The sequence below is a fragment of the Megascapheus bottae genome, chromosome 31, assembly GCF_031878675.1.
Source record: "Megascapheus bottae isolate mThoBot1 chromosome 31, mThoBot2.hap1, whole genome shotgun sequence".
Taxonomy (NCBI): domain Eukaryota; kingdom Metazoa; phylum Chordata; class Mammalia; order Rodentia; family Geomyidae; genus Megascapheus; species Megascapheus bottae.
Window position 1 is genome coordinate 5840394 of NC_143539.1, and position 21162 is coordinate 5861555.

The window sequence follows — 21162 nt, forward strand, 5'->3', positions numbered from 1 at the left end:
CTGGACAGCTCAGGAGTCAGCCCAGCTGTCCTCCTTCCCTCTGAGCTGCATCTCCTCCAGGCTTCTTAAAGATCCTCTTGCTGTCCCCTCCCTTCTCATTCCAGGATAGTCCCTCAGTGGAGAGCGGCCTGTCAGTCACCATGGGTGGGCGGGGCAAGTGGTCACTGTACCTGGTGGGGTGTGTGCAGCTGATGGACAGTGGGGAGCACACACCACTGAGAGCTGGAGGCAGAGGCTGGAGACAGAGCAGCTCTGCTTACCATTCATTCATTTTACTTTCTACTTTTTGTGGTCCTACTGAGGCTTGAACTCAGGTCCTGGCACTCTTACTGGGTTCTTTTGCTTAAGGCTGGTAGTCTACCATTTGAGCCACACCTTCACTTTTGGCATTTTGCTGGTTCTTTGAAGAGTCTCACAAGACCTTCTCTAACCCCACTCCCCCAACGCTGCTAGGCTGACTTCAAACCATGTCCCTCAGCTCTTAGTCCCCAAAGTGGCTGGGATTACAGGGGTGAGTCACCAGCCCCTGCCCTTCTTAGAACACCACTCTTGAGAGTGCTGCTGGCTGAGGCCCCTCAGTTCTGGTCCTGAGGGCCCAGGTGTGGCCTCCTCTCCTGTCTCAGGGCTTCAGCCCTACCCCAGCTGTTTGTCCCCACTGTCCAGTGAGCACAGTGTGGCTGCCATGTCTCCTGAGACCTCCCATCGCCAGATGCCATCGGCTCTTCCAGAGCCCAGCAGGGTGAACAGCAGATGCAGGGAACACCCTGATTTCCTGGTCAACTGTGGGCCAAGGTCAGTGTAAGGTTCTGAACTTGAATCGAGTCAGTACAAATCCTGATGGAGTCCTGTGCCACGCGCTCACTGCGAGGGTTCCAAGATCTCAGGTCCAGCCGCTTCCTCCAAGATACCATTAGAGAGAGGAGTCTGGGGCCTGGTGCTGGTGGCTCATGTCTGTAACCCTAGCCACTCAGGAGCCTGAGATCTAAGGATCAAGGTTTGAAGTCAGCTCAGATTTGTAGAGAGACTAACCTCCTGTTAACCAGTCCAAAAAACCCAAATACACACACACACACACACAACTAGTCAAGAGCATGAGTATTTGAGTTCAAACCCAATACCAGCACACACACACACACACACACACACACACACACAGAGGAGTGGAGGTAAAAGCGAGAGAAAGGAAATTTATTACCACACTCGCTATGTGCAGGAATCAGGCAGAGGCTCTTGCAAGATTCCAGTGCGGGGCCAGGAGTTTGGCCTAGTGGTTAAAGTGCTTGCCTAGCATGTATGAAGACCCAGGTTCGATTCCTCGGTACCACATACATAGAAAAAAGCCGGAAGTGGTGCTGAGGCTCAAGTGGTAGAGCTCTAGCCTTGAGAAAGTCCAAGGACAGTGCTGAGGCCCTGAGCTCAAGCCCAGGACTGGCAAAAAAAAAAAAAAAAAAGAAAGATTCCAGTGTGTCCTCACATACAGAAGACAGATGTGAGCTTTGGGTTTTCCTAGAGGAAGAATTGGGGCTGCAGGCAGTGGGTGAGCTGGTGAAGAATCCTGGTGAAAATGTGATCTATGGTTTCTTACCATCTCAGGATTGCTTGTGAGGGGCCTTGTCAGGATTTTTCTTTAAAAGTTATTGTGAGGCTTAGTGCACTTGTTTCATGCTTATAATCCAAGGTATTCAGAAGGCTGAGATCTGAGGAAGGCATTTTGAAATCAGCCTGGGCACAAAAGTCTATGAGATGCTTATCTGCAATTAGTCTTTAAAAAGCTGGAGTGGAGCTGTGACACAAGTAGTATAATACTCTACCAACCTTTAGTAAAATAAATACATAAAATAAAATAAAAGAAGCTAAGGGACAGTGCTCAGGCCCTGGGTTCAAACTCTACTACCAGCACCAGGAATAATAAAACTATTTGTAAAGTTTGAGACATTTGTCAGTAATAAAAGTGTACTCAAAATATAGACGTGATTAGTTATCTGCTGAATTAATTTCTTTTTGTAGTACTGAAGCTTGAACTCGGGGCCTTGCATTTGTACTTCTTGTTGACTCAGCTGGCGCCTACTACATGAACCATGACTCCTGATCTGCTTTTGCCTGCTTATTTTGGAAGTCTACAATGAGATGTGTCTGCTATTCTTAGTTATACAGAAAGTATACACGCACAAAAAAAGAACCATACGAATGTGTGAATGAGACACCCCTGAGGCCTGAGCCTCTGACATGTGCCTGAACGAACCAGGTGCTTTGGATATGATGTGGACAGCCTGGGGACAGGCCCAGCCACAGCCCCCATGTCAAAGCATAGCTCTTCCCTCTAGGCTAAATTGGTGTCTGAATTTATAGTGCTGTTGGCGCTATTTGTCTGCTCAGGCAGCTGTATCAAAGTAGCACAGACTGGGTGGTATCAGCAACCAAAATGTATTTTTTTTCACAGTTCTGAAATCCAAGAGCAGGGTGTTGGCAGATTTGGTTTCTCCTGAAGATTCTCTCCTTGGCTTGCACATGGCCACATTCTTCCTGTGTCCTTAAATAGCCTTTATTCACACATCCTTGGTACCTCTGCTTTAACTTCCCTGTGGGGTGGCGGATGGGTGGGGGGGGGTGGGGTTGTTACTGTGGCTTGAACCCAGAGTCTTGTGCATACCAACCCAGTACTCTACCACTGAGTTACACCTTTAACCATAAAATTAGTTCCTCCTCCTCCTCCTCTTCCTCCCCCTTCTCCTTCTCTTCTTCCTCCTCTTCTTGCTGGTCCTGGGGTCTAAACTCAAGGCCTGGATGTTGTTTGTTCCTGAACTTTTTCTGCTGAATGCTAGCTAGTTACCATTTGAAGCACAGCTCCCTTGCTGGCTTTTTGGTAGTTCACTGGAGAGGAGTCTTGCGGGTTTTTTCCTGCCTGGCTTTTTACCTGTGCTCCTGCAGATCTAACCAAGCCTGTTAGATAGCTGATTCCAGGTGTGAGCCACAGGCGCCAGGGTCGTCATTCTTCTTCAACTCCCCTCACTCCCTGTCCCCAAATCAGGGTGGTGCTTGAATCTTTTTTTTTTTTTAACTACCTTTGGCTCTTGCTTCGCCGTTTAGGACTGTGTTTTGCCAAAGTGCCCGTGCTCGGGTGTGAAACGGTGAGGACGCCACGACACTGTCCGTGCCACGCATGCTGAAATTAGGGGGAGATGGAGGCTCTGCAGAGCACACGCCTCGGCGGCAGAGGAAACGCTCGCTTGCCCGCTTCGCCCAAAGCTAGTGTGCTCGGCCGAGGTGGCGGGGACAGTCCCGGGGACAGCCCACACCTGCGGCGGGCCGGGCGTCTCCGCTTAATCCTGCTGCGGGGCTGCAGGCTCGGCTCCACCCTCCGCCCCTGACTCGAGAGGATGGACTACATTTCCCAGAGTGCAACTGTGGCTGGGGGGGGGTCGGGGAGGAGGTCCAGTCCCCTGAGACTGGAAGACAAACCGACGCCGGGCTTTCCTTCCCCCGGGGATGTCCATCGGGTCTGTCTCGGCCGGAAGCTCACTATGGGGGTCCGGGAGACAGAACGGAGGCCACACGGTTCCTGGAACTACAACTCCCAGGCGGCATCACGGTGGCGCTGCAGCGACGTCATTCATTCCGACACGTCCAGCTGCCGGGAGAAGAGCCGCGAGCGGTTGGGGGCGGGTGGACGAGTAGGTCAGCTCACAGCTGGGGACTGGGAGATTTCCTGGAGGCCTCACGATTACCCCCGCCCCAGAACTACAACTCCCAGGCGGCATCGCGGCGGGCGCTGCGGTGACGTCACTCCGGCACTGCCCGCTGCCCCCGGGAAGAGGCGCGCGCGGGCGGGCGGCGGGTAGGCTGCCGGGCGGGGGGGAGGGGCAGGGTCTGGGGCCGACCTGGAACCCGGTGCGGAAGATGGCAGCTACTCGACCGCCCCGCGCCTGAGGAGGCCGAGGGGCGCGCCACCCCTTCCTGGGGCGGACGCCCCCTCCCCTCGGGCTCGCCATCTCCGTCCGGCCCCTATGGTCGTGGCCCGGGATGCGGAGTCCGGGGGCCGCCGGTGGAGCTGCGCGGGGTGGGAGGCGCGGGGAGGAGTGGCTGCCCGCTGCCCTCGCCCTCGGCCCCCACCGGCGGGCACGGCGGGATTCCAGGCGCTGGGGTGGGCCGGGCCCTCTTAGCGCCCTGACGTCCGGAGGTGGGAACAGGTGAACCCGCTGTCCCTTCCCCTGCTCGCTGGAACCGCCGAGTCCGAGGGGACAGCCCTGCCCTTTTCGGGGCGGGCTTTGCTTGCTCCCCCAGAGGGCCCCCCGCTCGCCATGGCCCCCAGGAGCGCCCGTGGACCCGCAGGGACCGCCTCCCACCTTGGCCGCCCGGGCCCGCCCTCGGCATCCCGCGGGCACCCGGTGTGAAGCGGCCTCCTGCGCCCCTCCCCCCCCATGGAGGAGGAGGAGGAGGAGGGGGCGGTGGCCAAGGAGTGGGGTTCGACCCCCGCGGGGCCCGTGTGGACCGCCGTGTTCGACTATGAGGCGGTGGGCGACGAGGAGCTGACGCTGCGGAGGGGCGATCGCGTGCAGGTGCTTTCCCAGGACTGTGCGGTGTCTGGCGATGAAGGCTGGTGGACTGGCCAGCTGCCCAGCGGCCGCGTGGGCGTCTTCCCCAGCAACTACGTGGCCCCCGCCACACCTGCGGCGCCCGCGGGTCTGCAGCTGCCCCAGGAGATCCCCTTCCATGAGCTGCAGTTGGAGGAGATTATCGGCGTTGGGGGCTTCGGCAAGGTCTACCGTGCCTTGTGGCAAGGCGAGGAGGTAGCCGTCAAGGCCGCCCGGCTGGACCCCGAGCGGGACCCGGCAGTGACAGCGGAGCAAGTGCGCCAGGAAGCCAGGCTCTTTGGTGCCCTACAGCACCCCAATATCATTGCCCTGAGGGGTGCCTGCCTCAGCCCCCCAAATCTCTGCCTGGTGATGGAGTATGCCAGGGGAGGTGCACTGAGCAGGGTGCTGGCAGGACGTCGGGTGCCCCCTCACGTGCTGGTCAACTGGGCCGTGCAGGTGGCCCGGGGCATGAACTATCTCCACAATGATGCCCCTGTGCCCATCATCCACCGGGACCTCAAATCCATCAACAGTAAGTGGTGACCTCTCCCCCAGACTCCCTTCCACAGAACCTCCCAAGGCCAGGCCTAGGTGATGGGGAAATAGGGTCAGGGACACCAGGCGCTTGGAGTCAAGAGGACCAGTGATAGACCTTCAGGGACACAGCCTTGCCCCTTAAGGAAGAATAAGGAGGCTCAGAAAGCTTGGAGACCTCTGGGCACCCATAGTCACACCTGTAATCCTAGCTACTCAGGAGGCTGAGGTCTGACAATCCAGGTTCAAAGTCACCCTAGGCAGAAAACATCTATAGATTCTTATCTCCACTGGCTCTAGTGGTAGAGCCAGCCTTGAGTGAAAAAGCCAAGTGATAGTTTAAGGCCCCGAGTTTAAGTGCCAATACCTCCCCACACACATACACAGGGAAGAAAGAAGAAACATTGAAGACTAAATTGCTTCCCCGGTTACAGTCACAATAGCTCAATGAATGTTTCCATGCACATGGTGACTGACAGACCCTACATTCCATGCCATCAACAGGACAGGTACAGAGCCTGTCCTCATGGTACCCACCATCCAGTCATGGTGCCAGAATCCACCTGACAAAGCAAACGTAGCTTTCCTGGAGACCAGCTTTCCCAACCCTGGCACCACTGTCATCAGTGGACCTGCTGGCTGTCCATATCAGCATCCTTGGCCTCTATACACCCTGCACTCCCTACTGTGACCCCAGCTAGGAAAACCAAAAGTGACTCCAGATATTGCCTCGTGTTCCCACAGAGACAAATTCACCGGCAGTTGTTAATGGCTTCCCCGAATCCTCTGGGCTGGCCTCCAAGGCAGACTGGATGTGGTTTATATGGAAGCTTCCAGGCTCCCTGGCTGATCACTAACTCCCTAAAAGTTGATTGGTTGCTTGAATCCCAGGTGGAAGGGAAGGTTCCCCAGGACTTCTATCTGGGCCATGGAGTGACTTGGGGATACCAGTGAATATAAATTTTAAATGAGTAGCCACACAGGGGCCAAGACAAGCATGGTTTCTGCTCTAACGTTTCATTCATTCTTTTCACAGATAGTTTTGAGGTGCCATGTGCTTCATACTTGGAGGGGTACACTTCCTGGCTCTCCTGTTCTTGTTCTGTCCCCCTCCCTCCCTTTCTTTTTCTTAGTCATGTCTTCATTCCTTCCCTGGGGATCTGCAAGGCCAGATAGCGTGCTTAAGTAAAGAGGTGTCCACAGTAAATGAGGCCAGCAGGGCCTCTGCTCAGCAGTTCACACTCAGGCCCAGGGTCCCTCTTTGCCCTCAGCACTCATATCCTGTTCCCCGATTTTTGCCACTTCGACATCATCACATTTGTCCATTTTTTAAAAATGTGTTTACCAGGCTGCTGTCAACTAGAACCAGGCCCCTAGACCTGAGTGGTCCTCACTCAGGTCTGGCTTGTGTACACTCGCAGATAGCTAGCCGGTACCCATTCGTGCTCAGCCCGTGCCCAGATCACAGGACTGAGCGAGGCAGAAGTAGGTGGGCCCTGCCCTCACTGATGCCCACATTCCAACTCCTCCTAAACAGATGGAGGCAGGACAGCTGGTGGACTTCTGAAGGCTGGGATTTACCAGAGCATGCCCCCAAGATTTTCCTGGGATCAGGCAGAGGTAGATGAGGCTCTTAAGTCAGGGTTTCCCCTTGAGACAGTTTCCTCCATACCTGGGACAGAAACTGGGTGTCTGTAACATGTTACCTCCATTTCTCCTTCCCCAGGGAACCCCTCCTCTGGCGTCCTTCATCCTTGGGTTCAGAAATTCTAAATCACAGGGCACTGCCCTGGGCTCTGTGAGCAAGGCAAGATGGGCTCCCTTCCTGCTCCATATGAGACTTACACGCTAGTAAGGAATAGATGAGATCTGTAGACAGATAAGTAGGTGGACAAATGGATGGACAAGGAGATTGCCAGACAGAGAGACAAGGGGCTCTCAGGGAAATAGGCTGGCTAAGAGTAGGACAGAGAGTGGTTTGGGAAGGCAACACTGGAGCAGAGATTTACACAGAGAAGACTGGGTCAGGACCACCCTGGGCAGGTGTCCTGAGGCAGATGAGCTCGGCCTTGGCAGTGAACCTAAGACCAGAACCTGCAGAGAGGAGATAAGATGCAGATAAGATGTGAAAGGTTGACTGGGGCCAGCTCCCAGGACCGTGAGGCTATACAGAGATCCTCAAGTGCTTTCTCTGATGGTGTGGGTACTAGTAGATCTTTTAAGCAGGGGGTGACTTGGCTGTACCTGACTTTCAAAGGGGAAGGAAGCTGGGCATGGTGGCTCACACCTCTCACACCTGGAATCCTAGTTACTCAGGAAGCCAAGATCTGAGGATCAAGGTTCAAAGCCAGCCCGGGCACAAAAGGACCTGAGACTCTTATCTCCAGTTAACCCCTAGAAAATGAGAAGAGGGGCTTGGCTCAAGCAGAGGGCAGTAGCCTTGAGCTGAAGAGCTGAAGGACAACACCCAGGTCCAGAGTTCAAGCCCCATTGCCCCCCCAGAAAAAAATGGAGAAGAGGGGACTGAGGTAGGCCCAGATTGGGAGATGCAGAATTGAAGTATAAGGTCAAGATAAGCTCCATCTGCCACATTGTTTATACAGCAAGGAGGAGAATGGAGAATGCCTGGGAGGTAGTCACAGACGGAGATGTCACAGCAGGCTTCTAGAAGGAGATGGCAGTGTGTGGGAATGTACTGGCCTCTCTAGCCGTCAGGTACTTGATTTGCCCCTTGGGCATGACAGAAGAGCCATGGCTGTCACATCTGAGGATACTGACAAGGTGGAAAAACAAGAAACAGTTTGAGGCCATCCCATGCTATAACCAGAGCCATCATGAACATACTTAGTTTCAGGCAATAAACCTTTATAATGCTAGAAAGGAACTGCAGTTGCCATCCTGTTCACCACAGGAGAAACAAGGCCGGTGTGAAGAAGGTGCAGTAAACCATACACTGTGATGAAGCCAGCAAATGGCAGAGCCATAGCCAGCTGCTCACGCCTGTCATCCAGCTTCTCAGGAGGCTGAGATCCAAGGACTGAGTTCAAAGCCAGCCCCGGCATGAAAGTCCATGAGACTCTTATCCCCAGTGAACCAGAAAAGCTGGAAATGGCGCTGTGATTCAAGTGGTAGAGTGCCAGTCTTGTGCCAAAAGTCAAGCAAAGTGCCAGGCCCTGAGTTCAAGCCACTACTGACACACACCAAAGTAAAAGTGGCAGAGCTGAGATTGAACAGCCAGCTGCACTCTGAGAGGAAAGCAGTCAAATACCAAAGCAGTAAGACAGAGTTTAATAATGGAGCTACTTTGTATCCTGCTGTTTTCCAGTCAGCCATATGCTTTTTTTTTTTTTTTTTTTTTGTGGGTCATGGGAACTTGGCTTGGGTGCTGTCCTTAAGCAAGCTCTTCAGCTCAAGGCTACTGCCCTACCCTTGAGCCAAGCCCCACTTCCCGTTTTCTAGGGGTTAATTGGAGATAAGAGTCTCAGGTCCTTTTGTGCCCGGCCTGGCTTTGATCCTCAGATCTCAGCCTCTTAAGTAGCTAGGATGACAGGCGTGAGCCACCGTGCCCAGCTGCTTTTGTTCAAGGCTACCACTCTGCCACTTGAGCCGCAGCACTACTTCCAGCTTTTTCTGTGTATGTAGTACCAAGGAATCGAACCCAGAGCTTTGTGCATGCTAGGCCAGCACTGTACCACCAGGCCACCCTCCTGGCCCCAGCCACTTTTGATCAAGTGATTTCTCTGAGTGTTGCTAGTTAATAAGAGCAGATTGCTTGCAAGTCAATTCTTGTGAAAGACCTGATCAGCTCGAAACATTAAATATATGTGGATGGATCCGTCACATTTAGTCATAGTGATGCTGTGTAACAACCTCCCCCCCCCAAAAAAAAATTGTCTTAACACAATTCTCACTACTGCCTGTATACTTGGAGTCCCCCTTGGAGAGGCAGTAAAGCAGAGAGGCCTGGGTCCAGTATTTATCCTCTTTGGACCCCAGGGCATGTTGTCATGGCAATGGAAAGCCTCTTAAGATCCCTGTCCTGCCGGGCTTAGAGCCAAAAGATGGGGAAAGATTTATAGAATTGCATGGACTCAGGGGAAGGGGTGGCACTAGACCCCTTGTCACCCCAAGAGACTACAGGACTCCACAGGAGGGAGAAAATCATATCCTTCTCTTCTGGTTTGATGCTCCCTTGTTCTTGGCCATTCATTGAATTTCCCAGACCCCAGTTGGAGGATAGAGGGCTCAGGGGGGCCAGAAAGATGCTGTGCAAAATGGGATTCGATGTAAGGAGAGCCAGCAAAGCAGAGTGGCCTGCAGGCCCCTCAAGTCTGGTGACCCTGACTGTCTTCTATTCCCGTCCCCAGTCCTGATCCTGGAGGCCATCGAGAACCACAACCTCGCAGACACGGTGCTCAAGATCACGGATTTTGGCCTCGCCCGCGAGTGGCACAAGACCACGAAAATGAGTGCCGCTGGGACCTATGCCTGGATGGCCCCCGAGGTCATCCGCCTTTCCCTCTTCTCCAAAAGCAGTGATGTCTGGAGGTGCTGAGCGGTGGGGCTGGGGGGGGTCGGTCAGGGCTGGGGGAGAGGGAGGAAGAGAATGGAGGGGGTAGGATGTCTGTCTCCAGCATCCCACACTGACAAGCTCACACAGGTACCTGCTCTGTGACAGAGGTGGCCCCGAGAAGGGACGGATGTGGTGGCTCATGCCTGTCATCCCAGCTACTCAGGAGGCTGAGATCTAAGGATCATGGCTCAAAGCCAGCTGGAGCAGGAGACATTGCCTAATACCAGCTAACCAGCAAAAAGCCAGAGATGGAGCCATGGCTCAGTTGATAAAGCACTAGTTTTAAGCAAAAAATCTCTGAGACAGAGCCCTGAGTTCAAACGCAAGATTGACATCCACCCCCCCCCCACATATACGCAATCCACTAAGAGAAAAAATGTTGTTTGGAAACTTGTAATCGTAAAGATAAACAAGGTAGCCAGGCATGGTGGTTCACGCCTGTAATCCTAACTACTCAGGAGGCTGAGATCTGATCTGAGGATCTCGGTTCAAAGCCAGGCTGGATGCTAAAAATTCCTGGAGACTCATCTCCAGAAATTAATTACCAGAAAACCAGAAGTGGTGCTGTAGTTCCTGGAGTAGGGTAGTAACCTTGAACTAAAGAGCTCAGGGACAGCACCCAGGTCCAGAGTCCAAGCCCCATGACTGACCAAAAAAACCCCACAAAAAAACAAAGTCGACGTGGAGGGTTGGGAAGGCTTTTCTGAGAAAGGATGGCTTTGGGTTCATTCATACCGTGAGTACCAAGGAGCGTGGTATATTCCAGAAGGGGAGGCCAGAGCAGGAGAGCAAGTGAGGCAGAGGCCTGCAAGACCTATGGTGAGGGGCACCCCGGTTTACTCAGTGCAATGCAGCCATGAGCCCCTCTTGCGCACTCCTGTGAACAGCGTCACCTGATCCAGCACATTCAAAGCTCCCTGGTGGTGGGATGATGACTGGATCTTAAGGACAGAGGTGGTGACAGGAGGCCAGCAACACTGCTGCTTTAGTGGTGAGAGAGGGCATGGCGATAGAAACTTGTGTCCCATGAGCCTGTAGGTCCCCCATTTGCTGTTCCATTGGCCGGGACAGCAAATGAAGGCGTTTGGGGCCGAGGCAGAGGAGCCAGGCTTCTCCAGCTCTCCTAGAGCCCAGACACCTGTGCCCTCACATCAGGAATTCATGATGGTACCCACCATCCATCGCAGCAGGGAGGAACAGACACCCCAAATATGGGGCTGGGAGGGGGCTTCGTGCTGGAGTGCCTGCCCAGCATGCATGAAGACCCACGTTCCATTTCTCACTACCATAGACACAGAAAAGGCCGGAAGTGTGCTGTGGCTCAAGTTGTGGAGGACAGAGACCAGGCCTAGGACGAGAGAGGGGTGGGGGACAAAGGGGCTGAAGGTGGGGCTCAAATGGTAGAGCGCTTGCTTACCCAGAGCAAGAACCTGAGTTCAAACTCCAGTACTACACACACACACACACACACACACACACACACACACTAAGTAAAGCCCAGAACAGACCAGCTGACCAGTGACCCAGCATGACAGGTCATCCTGTGCTGGGTTGGTTCCTCATCTGAGAGTTGCTGGTATGGGGAGAGTAACCCTCCCCTATGTGGCATTGTACTGAACTTTTCAGGACACAAAATACCCATTGCTTCCACCCACCAAATATCAGCCACATTCCTCAATCCCCGAGGCTGTGAAAATATCCCCACAGGTTTGCAAGCGCATGGGGGCAAGCGATGAGGGTTCACCTCCAGGTGAAAACCTTTGTTACTTTCCTTCACCTTGACCTCCATTCCCAGGCTTGCTTCATGACCCAAGAGGGCTGCTCCACCTCCAGCTTTTATGTTTACATTCCAACTGCTAGGAAAGAGGAAAGGGAAACACCCCTTCTCTTTAAGGACACTTCCACAGTCTCCTTCATCCCATTGGCCAGGACCATAGTCTTCTGGGCATGCTTGGCCACAAAGGAGGATGGGAAATCATGTCAAGAAGCTTACACCCAGCTCAGATTTGCCGGTGCTGTCACTGAGGCAGCAAGGAGGCTGTAGGCCACACACAGGCAGCAGTTATGCCCACCCAGTTTTGGTGCCTTGGACACAGTAGGTACCAAATGACTGTATGTGTGGCCTGTGGGAGAGAACAGGGATGTAGCACACAGTAGGGCATGGTGGTTGGGCCGGAGGGTACTAGAGTCCAGGCGAAGGGGGGAGACACACCTATACCTTCCTCCTCACAGGCTCTGGTAGGGCCATCCTGTTTACTGGAGAAGCGGTCCTCAGAGGTCAGATGAGGTTTCAGTGGGTGTCCGTGGGGTGCAGGACTGGGGCACTGGGTGAGGGTTGGGGCTGGCTGCACCATCTCAGCCTCTCCCCTTCAGCTTCGGGGTGCTGCTGTGGGAGCTGCTGACCGGTGAGGTTCCCTACCGAGAAATCGATGCCCTGGCTGTGGCGTATGGCGTGGCCATGAGCAAGCTGACCCTGCCCATTCCTTCCACGTGCCCTGAGCCCTTCGCCCGCCTCCTGGAGGGTGAGCCAGGACCCCATGGGGAGGGTGGGCTCGGCAGGGTGGCGGCAGGGACAGGAGATCTTGGACCTGGCTTCTCCCCTTCTCACTATCTTGGGCTGGGGGCTCAGAGAGTACTGGGACCCAGTGGACTGTGGTCAGCTCCCTCCCAGCCTTTCACCGTGACGTCCCGCCCTGCCAGGAAGCTGTCCCCAGATGTCCTGCTGGCCTTGATCAGACTGACCCCCCTGCCTCTGTCACTTCCCTTCCCACCCTAGAATGCTGGGACCCTGATCCGCACGGGCGGCCAGATTTCAGCAGCATCTTGAAGCGTCTGGAGGTGATCGAGCAGTCAGCCCTGTTCCAGATGCCTCTCGAGTCCTTCCACTCCCTGCAGGAAGACTGGAAGCTGGAGATTCAGCACATGTTTGATGACCTTCGGACCAAGGAGAAGGTGAATGGGGGTGTGGGGGATGGGGTGGTGAGCAGAAGCCCTGGTTTCTGTGCCTGTGGGTTCAGCAGGGCCTTTTTTGCTTATTAAGAAAATGCAGTAAGAACAAGGCACCCTGGGTGGGTGAACACATGGAAATACCCATGTGATGTGTGTAATTGCCCTAAGCATACCACACAGAAGCTGGGTACCCACGGCTCACACCTGTCATCCTAGCTACTCAGGAGGCTGAGATGTGGGGACTGCGGTTCAAACCCAGCTAGAGCAGGAAGATCCATAAGATGCTTATCTCAAATTAATCACAGAAAAAGCTGGAAGTGGTGCTGTGGCTGTGTTCAGAGAGTGCTAGCCTTGAGCAAAAGAGCTCAGGAACAGTGCCCAGGCCCTGAGTGCAAGCCCCAGTACCAGCGATGAACAAGTAATTGCAGCTACAAGAGAAAAAAAAAAAGGGATCCTTTTTCTTTGGGCAATCCCAGCTCTCCTACCAGGCCTAAAGCTAGTGATGCTTGAGCTGGAGTTACGAACTCGGTGTGTCCTGTGGCAGGTGCCCAGGTGCATAGTGCCAGCCACACCCAGCAGCCCTGGCACGGTCCTGTCCCAGGCTGTGGAGAGGCTCAGCCACTCTGCCCATCCTGCGCAGGAGCTCCGCAGCCGGGAGGAGGAGCTGCTGCGGGCTGCACAGGAGCAGCGCTTCCAGGAGGAGCAGCTGCGGAGGCGCGAGCAGGAGCTGGCGGAGCGTGAGATGGACATCGTGGAGCGCGAGCTGCACCTGCTCATGTGCCAGCTCAGCCAGGAGAAGCCCAGGGTCCGCAAGCGCAGGGGCAACTTCAAGCGCAGCCGGCTGCTCAAGCTCCGGGAAGGCGGCAGCCACATCAGCCTGCCCTCTGGTACCACCCTGTCCCTGCTGGGGGTGTCTACCCCAGGGCCTGTGCCTGCTGCGTGTGCCTGTGTGCGCATGTGCATGCTTATATGTGCACGCATGTGCGCATGTGTGTGTGTTTGTGTGTGTGTGTGTGTTTGTGTTTACTGGGGCTTAGTCTCTTGCTTGGCTTTGCCACTCAAGGCTGTATTCTACCACTTGAGCCACTCCTTTACTTCCTGCCACATATTTCCTGGATGCATCCACTGTCCTGTGGAGTTGTCCCACAGCGGGGAATTTTTGCTGCTGGTCATTTTTAGCATGTCTCCTCCACCTCCCTGAATTCCCTAGAGATTGCTGTGAGGGTACACCAGGAGGAACTGCTGATACACAGCCATCTCTGACTTAGAAGACAGATGTTTAGGCAGGGCATGGTGGCACATCTGCCATCCATTTACTGGGGTGATGGAGGTGAGAGTATTGCAGTCCAAGGCCAGCCAGGGAAAAAGCACAAGACCCTATCTGAAAAGAAAGCTAGAGGCAGCTGGGGGCAAGTGGCTCACACCTGTCATCCTAGCTACTCAGGAGGCTGAGATCTGAGGATCAGGGGTTCAAAGCCAGCTCAGTCATGAAAGTCTGTGAGACTTATCTCCAATTAACCTCCAGAAAACCAGAAGTGGCGCTGTGGCTCAAGAGATAGAGCAGTAGCCTTGACCTGAAGAGCTACAGGGACAGCACCCAGGCCCAGAGTTCAAGCCCAGCAACTGACTAAAAAAAAAAAAAGCTAGAACAGAAGTGCGGAGGAGAAAGGGGGTGATGGTTTAAATGATAGAGCTCTTGTTATTAGCAAGTGGGAAACTTTGAGTTCAATACTGCCTCACCCAAAATAATTTTTTTGCCCAGTCCTGGGGCTTGAACTCAGGGCCTGGGCACTGTCCTTGGGCTTTCTCAAGGCTAGTGCTCTGCCACTTGAGCCACAGCACACTTCCAGCTTTTTCTGTGGATGTGGTACTGAGAAATTGAACCTAGAGCTTTGTGCATGCAAGTCAGACACTCTACCACTAGGCCATGCTCCTGCCCCACCAAAAAAAAAATAAAAAGAAAGAAAAAAAATTTTTAAAGTAAATTTAATCTGGAGCCGGGTCTGTGGTACAGTGGTAGAACACTGGCCTCATATGCAGGAATCCCTGGGTTTGCCCCTTAGCATTGCATGAAAGGAATTGGTAAAGATTGATACTTTGATCTCACCAATTTTTAGCTGAGGGAGGGTGGGGGCTGGGTTCACGTGCCCAGGGCCTGAGCACTGTCCTTGGATTTTTCTCAAGGCCAGAACTCTACCACTTGAGCCTCAGCACCACTTCTGGCTTTTTCTAAGTATGTGGTACCAAGGAATCAAACCCGGGTCTTCATGCATGCTAGGCAAGCACTCTACCACTAGGCCAAACTCCCGGCCCGTATACTTTAAATTGTAAATGTAGTTACAGTTAGGCAGGTCAGGAATGAAGGCCCAATGCCTGTGTTGCACCAGCCCCATCTCAGAGCCAGGTTCAAGGCTGCACGGTGGACACCAGCCCCAGCTCCTCAGTCACACCTGGCTAGATTGCAGAACTGTGCCCCGCATGTGCTAAATCAGACAGGCCCGTGGATTTGCACTTCTAAGAGTCTCAGCTGGGACCCACGCCCGAGCCTGTAACCACAAGGGTGCAGCTGTGGTGGCCCAGCCCCCCAGTCCTGGGCACTTCTCTGGGTTGCTCACCACGAAGTGACTGGCTTGGCAAAGCCTCTTCCTCCTTGCAGGGTTCGAGCATAAGATCACAGTCCAGGCCTCGCCAACGCTGGACAAGCGGAAAGGCTGGGCTGGGGCCAGCCCCCCCGCCAGCCCCAGCATCATCCCTCGGCTGCGGGCCATTCGCTGTGAGTATCCACAGCGCCCATCGCAGTCAGCCCGGAGCCACACACCAGCAATGAGACCGCTGAGTCTCAGGGACCACAGATAAATCTGTAGGCTGGAGAACTAGCCGTGATCAGTAGGGGGAGAAGGAGGTGTGGGCCCCCTGCCTGGGCCCTGGACGCCTGCTCTGTACCGTCCAAGGGTCCTCCTACAGGGACGCGGACAGCCCCGCCAGGACAGGCTCGGTCCCCAGGCCCAGCCACCATGTCTTCTCTCCCCTAGTGACTCCTGTGGACTGTGGCGGCAGCGGCAGTGGAACATGGGGTCGCAGTGGACCCCCAAAGAAGGAAGAACTGGTGGGGGGCAAGAAGAAGGGCCGGACATGGGGCCCCAGTTCCACCCTGCAGAAGGAGCGGGCTGGAGGAGAGGAGAGGTACTGGCCAGTGGTGCCCTACCCCACCCCATGTCCCCCTGACCCCCCAACACCCCTCATCTCTCCGTGTCCTCCTCAGGCTCAAGGCCCTGGGGGAAGGGAGCAAACAGTGGTCATCAAGTGCCCCCAACCTAGGCAAATCCCCCAAGCACACGCCTATCGCCCCTGGCTTTGCCAGCCTCAATGAGATGGGTAAGAGGCCAGGTGCTGGGGAGGGGGTGGGGTAGACTTCACCTGGGGGGATCCTGGTCCCCGCGGATGGGGGGGCCAGGGTCGTTGACCCTACCCAGAGACTGTTGGAGGGGAGGGAAAGATGGGAGGACAGTGCTTCCAGAGGTTTCTTGGGCATCTGGGCCCGGGGCACCCAGTGTTGACCTTCTCGGTTTGCAGAGGAGTTTGCGGAGGCTGAAGGAGGCAGCAGCGTACCGCCCTCCCCCTACACCCCCACGGCGTCCTCGCTGGCCGTGCTGCCCCCCGAGCCCACCCCATCCCCATCCCCTGGCCAGCCAACATCCCGGGCTCATGGCGCGCGGCGGCGCTGCGACTTGGCGCTGCTGGGCTGCGCGGCGCTGCTGGGCGCCGTGGGCCTGGGCGCCGACCTGGCCGAGGCGCGCATGGCTGCGGACAGCGAGGAGCAGCGGCGCTGGCTGGACGGCCTCTTTCCCCGAGCGGCTGGCCGCTTCCCGCGGGGTCTCAGCCCCCCTGGGCGCCCCCCAGGCCGCCGCGACGAGGAGGACGCGGCCCCAGGCCCGGGCCTGGCGCCCTCTGTCACCCTGGTGTCACTGTCCTCCGTGTCCGACTGCAATTCCACGCGCTCCCTGCTGCGTTCCGACAGTGATGAGGCGGCACCTGCCGCGCCCTCCCCACCGCCCTCCCCGCCACCCTCCCCACCCGCGCCCTCCTGCAACCCCCTGGTGGACCTGGAGCTCGAGAGCTTCAAGAAGGACCCGCGCCAGTCGCTCACGCCCACCCACGTCACCATCACTCGCCCCGTGAGTCGCGGGCACCGGCGCACGCCCTCAGATGGAGCACTGGGCCACTGCACCGCTGGTGAGTGGGGGCATTGGCCCAACGGGCCCCAGGTGACTCCCACAGGGGAGCTGAGTCAGGTGGCTACCTAGAGCCTGCCAGGGCCGGGCCGCCCAGACACACATGGCATGGCTGACCCTTGCTTGCCTCCACTTACCTCTCTACCAGCTTCTGGGGCCAGGCCGGCTCACAGCGCTGCCACCCAGTCCTCCCCACTCAGAAAGCAATGTCTGAGATCTCCTCCTGGCTGGAGGGGACACTGACTGGAGCTGCCCTGAGAACCCTGCTCCAGGCTGGGCTTGGTGTCTCCTGTCTGTAATCCCAGCCCCGGAAAGGCATGGGGAAAAGGCTGTCTGTCCAGCATAAGACACTGTCTGGAAAATAACATAATGCTTGAAGATTTCAAGCATAAGAGAGCCTGCCCAGCAAACAGGAGGCCTTGAGTACCAAAACCTGGAGAGGGGAAGTGGGGGAGGGATGAATGGGTAAAACCTGCAGTCCTAGCCAGAAGACCTGGCCGTGGGGAGCAGCGGGGACCTAGGGCGCAGGTGTGGTCCCGGGGATGGGGGGACTTGCTGGAAAGTGGGACTGGCAAGATCTGCAGTCCTCGACAGAAGCCAGGAATGGCACTTCTCACTAACACATGCTAGCATGGAACCCCCTCACCTCATGCCATCCTCTCTCCCCAGGCCCTCGAGACCCCCTGGATTTCCCCCGCCTGCCCGACCCCCAGACCCTATTCCCTACCCGACGCCGGCCCCCAGAGTTCCCTGGCCGACCTACCACTCTGACTTTTGCCCCGAGACCTCGGCCAGCCGCCAGCCGCCCCCGCCTGGACCCCTGGAAACTGGTCTCCTTTGGCCGGACGCTTGGTATCTCACCTCCTAGCAGGCCAGACACTCCAGAGAGCCCTGGGCCCCCCAACATGCAGCCCACGCTGCTGGACATGGACATGGAGGGACAGAGCCAGGACAGCACCGTGCCCCTGTGCGGGGCCTACGGTGCCCACTGAGGCCTGCCCACCACCGCCCGCCTGGGCAGCCATGAATGTAGCGCCCCAGGCCCCGCCACAGCTTGTCATGCCCCCGGCGGGGGAGGCCTGGGCAGGATACTCACTATTTATTGGGGAAGGGTGGAGGGGGGAAACACTTAATTTATTCCTTTGTACCCCGGGGGGTGGAGCCCTGAGCCCACCCTGCAGAGGGGAAGGTCGGCAGGGATTCTCAGGGACGGCATCATGGGGGATTTGGCACAAAACAGCATTAAAGATAACCCCTGCCCCCTACCCCTTTGCTGTGTGTCTCTTCCCTCCCCCAGTGCCCTTGCGGCCTCGGCATCCCACACTCGCTTCCTGGTGTCTCTCCGAGCCACAGGTTAGGGCGGAGAGCCAGGTCTGTGTCCCCACAAGAAGGCCACACGCAGCCATGGTCATTGGTGACGATGCTTTACCACTGGTGCGCAGCACTGAGGCGGGGCTCAGCGCCAAGGCGGGGCGCTACACGGAGAGGTGGGGAGTGGGAGTGTGGTGGAGACGGCCGAGCGGCCTCAGCCCACCACGTCCCGGGCAGAGCCCCCAGCCCCGCGGTCGCCGTCTTCCCGCTGGAGGCCACGGCGGTTCATCTTCAGCTGGGTCAGCTGGATGTAGCGCAGCACGTTGGTGTCTGCAGGGCAGGTGGGCAGGGCGTTACCTGGCTGTCCCAGGGGGTGAAGGGACAGCCACACTCCTCCCTCGCCCCCCCGCTCCTGCCCAGCCTTTCCGCAGCATCTCAGCCGGCAGACAGTTCCCGCCTCCCTGCCTTTGCACGTGCTGTTCCCAGCCAGAAACACCTTCCCCTGCCCAGGGCCACCCGCACTCACCCCAGCCGCATCTGTTCTCACTCCTCTCGCTCCACACCCACGGCCCTGCAGCAAGCACCTGCTGCGACTCCCCTCCTCCCTGGCTCTGGCTACAAGCCTCGGTGTCCTCAGTGCCCTGTCTGTACGCCTGCAGACATGTACCCCCACCCCCACTGAGGGCGCCCACTTCCGGCCCTGCCCCTTCCTACACAGCCCAATTGCCTGGCCTCACCTGCCCTGAGTCAGTGAGCGGGGGAGAGTGCGACTGGGTAGTGAGGAGCGGGGGTGAGGGGAGCAGTGGGGCTGACACTGGCTTGTGGGTAGGGCTGTGGCAGGCTGGGGAGGGGGAGGTGTCAGGCTGGCACATGTCTAGGGGAGAGGATGGAGGGGGCGTCCGCAGCCCTGTGGGAGAAGCCCTCTCTGCCCTGCCCTGCCCTCACCTGTGGGCTCCCGGCTCCGGGCCTCCTGCAGGTAGCGCAGGGCGCGGGCATAGTCACCCAGGTGGTAGAAGGCGATGCCAGCGCGGTAGGTGGCCTTGAAGTTGCCCTGCTGCTTCTCCAGCACCTTGAGGCAGTACTCACGCACGCGCTCATAGTTCACCAGCTCCGACTGCAGCAGGCAGGCTGGGGGGGGGGGAAGAAGACACAGCACCCCTAGAACACGTGGACCTGGAAGAACCCGGCCGGCCCTCAGCCCAGGACTGAGTGGGCCTCCAGGGCCGCCAACCTGTTACCTCATCCCAGTGGAGTCAAGCTGTGCCGGGCCAGGAGGTGCAGGAGACCTGGGCAGGGGAGGGCTCGGGGCACGACCTGGTACACCCTTGCCACCTTCGGTGCCCGAGGCAGGGGAGGGGAAGGATGACTCAGGGAAGTGGGGTTCTGAAGACTCGGCCCCAACCCCATTTCCTTGCATCCCTGCCTGCTCCCCATTCCTTTCCTTGATCAAGTTCTTAGGTCTGCTCCTTTAGGACTCCAGTGTCCCCGTGTCCCCCCATGTCCCCAACCCCCCCCACGCCCTGCCTTGTCCACGCATGGCCCGATCCACCCATCGACGGCCGTACCTGTGAGGGAGTCGTAACACTCCACCTCGGTGCTCTCCACCAGGCGCCGCTGCTCCTCGCTGAGGCGGGCTGGCCCTGGGCTGGCGGCGGGCCCGGGGGCCGGGGCGGGCAGGCCGCCAGGGCGAGCCCCCTGCGCCGCCTTCAGCTGCAGCAGTGCCCGGTGATACTTGCCGATGGCTTCCCGGAACTTCTTCTCCCGGTAGCAGCGCTGGCCCTCCGCCTTGAATGCCACGGCGGCCCGCAGGCTGCTGTCGAGGGCTGCGGCCAGGGCCCCCGACGGTTCTGGGGCAGGACCTGGCCGAGCTGAGCCATGGCGGGAACCCGGGCCGGGGCCCGGCGGGGAGAGGGCGGGAGGCGGGCGCGGTGGAGGCTCCGGGGCAGCGCTGAGCATCAGCACCGGGGACAGCGCGCCGCGCTGCATTGTGGGAAACTCCTGCGGCCGCGGCTGCAGCTACCGCATCGCCCCCCGCGGGGCCGGTCCCCACCCTTTCTCCGCCCCTGCACCTCCCGGCTGCCGGCTCTGGCTGCCCCCTATGGGTCTAGAGAAGAGCCCCTCAAGACTCCCCTCCTCGCTCACCTTCCAATCAGCCCCAGTCCTGGTCCTTCAGCTGCCTCTCCCTTGTTCCCACTCCCCTGACGGTCCCCACCCTCCTGTCTGCTCTCCACTCCCCTATATTCCCAGATTTTTGGAAGAAAAGGATGAGCGAAGGAAAATAACAATCTTGTGTCAGGCTGGTTTTAGCCTGCTAGCTATTTGGTACATTGGATAAAATAGGATATGAGGGCAAGCTGCACAAAATTTATATTATCCAAATAAAATGTTACTTTCTTGCTTGGGCATGACTTGGACTGGCCGCTGAAATTACCCTAGAACTTTGTATCCAGCAACATGAAATAATATTTACTTTGTGCATTTTTCCTTTCTATGTAGGCAATAAATTTTCACTGACCTCTGTGCCCAGCTCTGTTCTGGAAGTATCAGAAGAAGACACCTGGCTGAGGTGGTGAGGGAAGACTTCCTGGAGGAGGGGTGAGTCTATAATCAGGAGAGATCTTATTGCCCTCATGGCCCTTATGACAGTGTGGAGAATCAAATGAGGAAATTTCATCCTAGCTACTTAGAAAATCCAGGTTCCAGATCAGCTCTCCAAAAACTTAAGGAGGTCCTCACTGCAACAAGCAAGCAACATATGGTGGTATATAATCATAACCCCAGCCACACCAGAGGCAAAGGTAGGAGGACCTTGGTCTGGGGCCTGCCCTAGAGTGGAGGAGGGAGACTCGCTGAAAAATAAAGTAAAAAGGTTGTAGATTTCCTGCCTAGCAAACATAAGGCCCCAAGTTCAAGCCTCAGCACTGCCAAGAACAAAATATACTCTCTCCCTCATTTCTAGGGTCCAACCTCAAACTCCTTAGGTATAGAA

General features: G+C 56.7%; 2 protein-coding genes across 2 annotated transcripts; one reads left to right on the plus strand and one right to left on the minus strand.

The window, feature by feature from the left end:
• Nucleotides 1-4320: 4320 nt before the first annotated feature.
• Nucleotides 4321-17955, plus strand: Map3k10 (mitogen-activated protein kinase kinase kinase 10). The gene is made up of 10 exons (XM_090322575.1): nucleotides 4321-5106; nucleotides 9476-9656; nucleotides 12055-12203; nucleotides 12458-12633; nucleotides 13271-13517; nucleotides 15287-15403; nucleotides 15663-15813; nucleotides 15893-16005; nucleotides 16204-16863; nucleotides 17532-17955. Exons 1-10 carry the CDS (start codon nucleotides 4419-4421, stop codon nucleotides 17852-17854), a joined length of 2805 nt encoding a protein of 934 aa, XP_090178701.1. The 5' UTR covers nucleotides 4321-4418; the 3' UTR covers nucleotides 17855-17955.
• A 364-nt stretch (nucleotides 17956-18319) lies between these two features.
• Ttc9b (tetratricopeptide repeat domain 9B) lies at nucleotides 18320-20752 on the minus strand. The gene is made up of 3 exons (XM_090322574.1): nucleotides 19739-20752; nucleotides 19119-19301; nucleotides 18320-18503 (listed from the first exon to the last, which is right to left on the minus strand). The coding sequence occupies exons 1-3, from the start codon at nucleotides 20157-20159 to the stop codon at nucleotides 18388-18390; spliced, it is 720 nt and encodes a 239-aa protein (XP_090178700.1). The 5' UTR covers nucleotides 20160-20752; the 3' UTR covers nucleotides 18320-18387.
• Nucleotides 20753-21162: the final 410 nt, after the last annotated feature.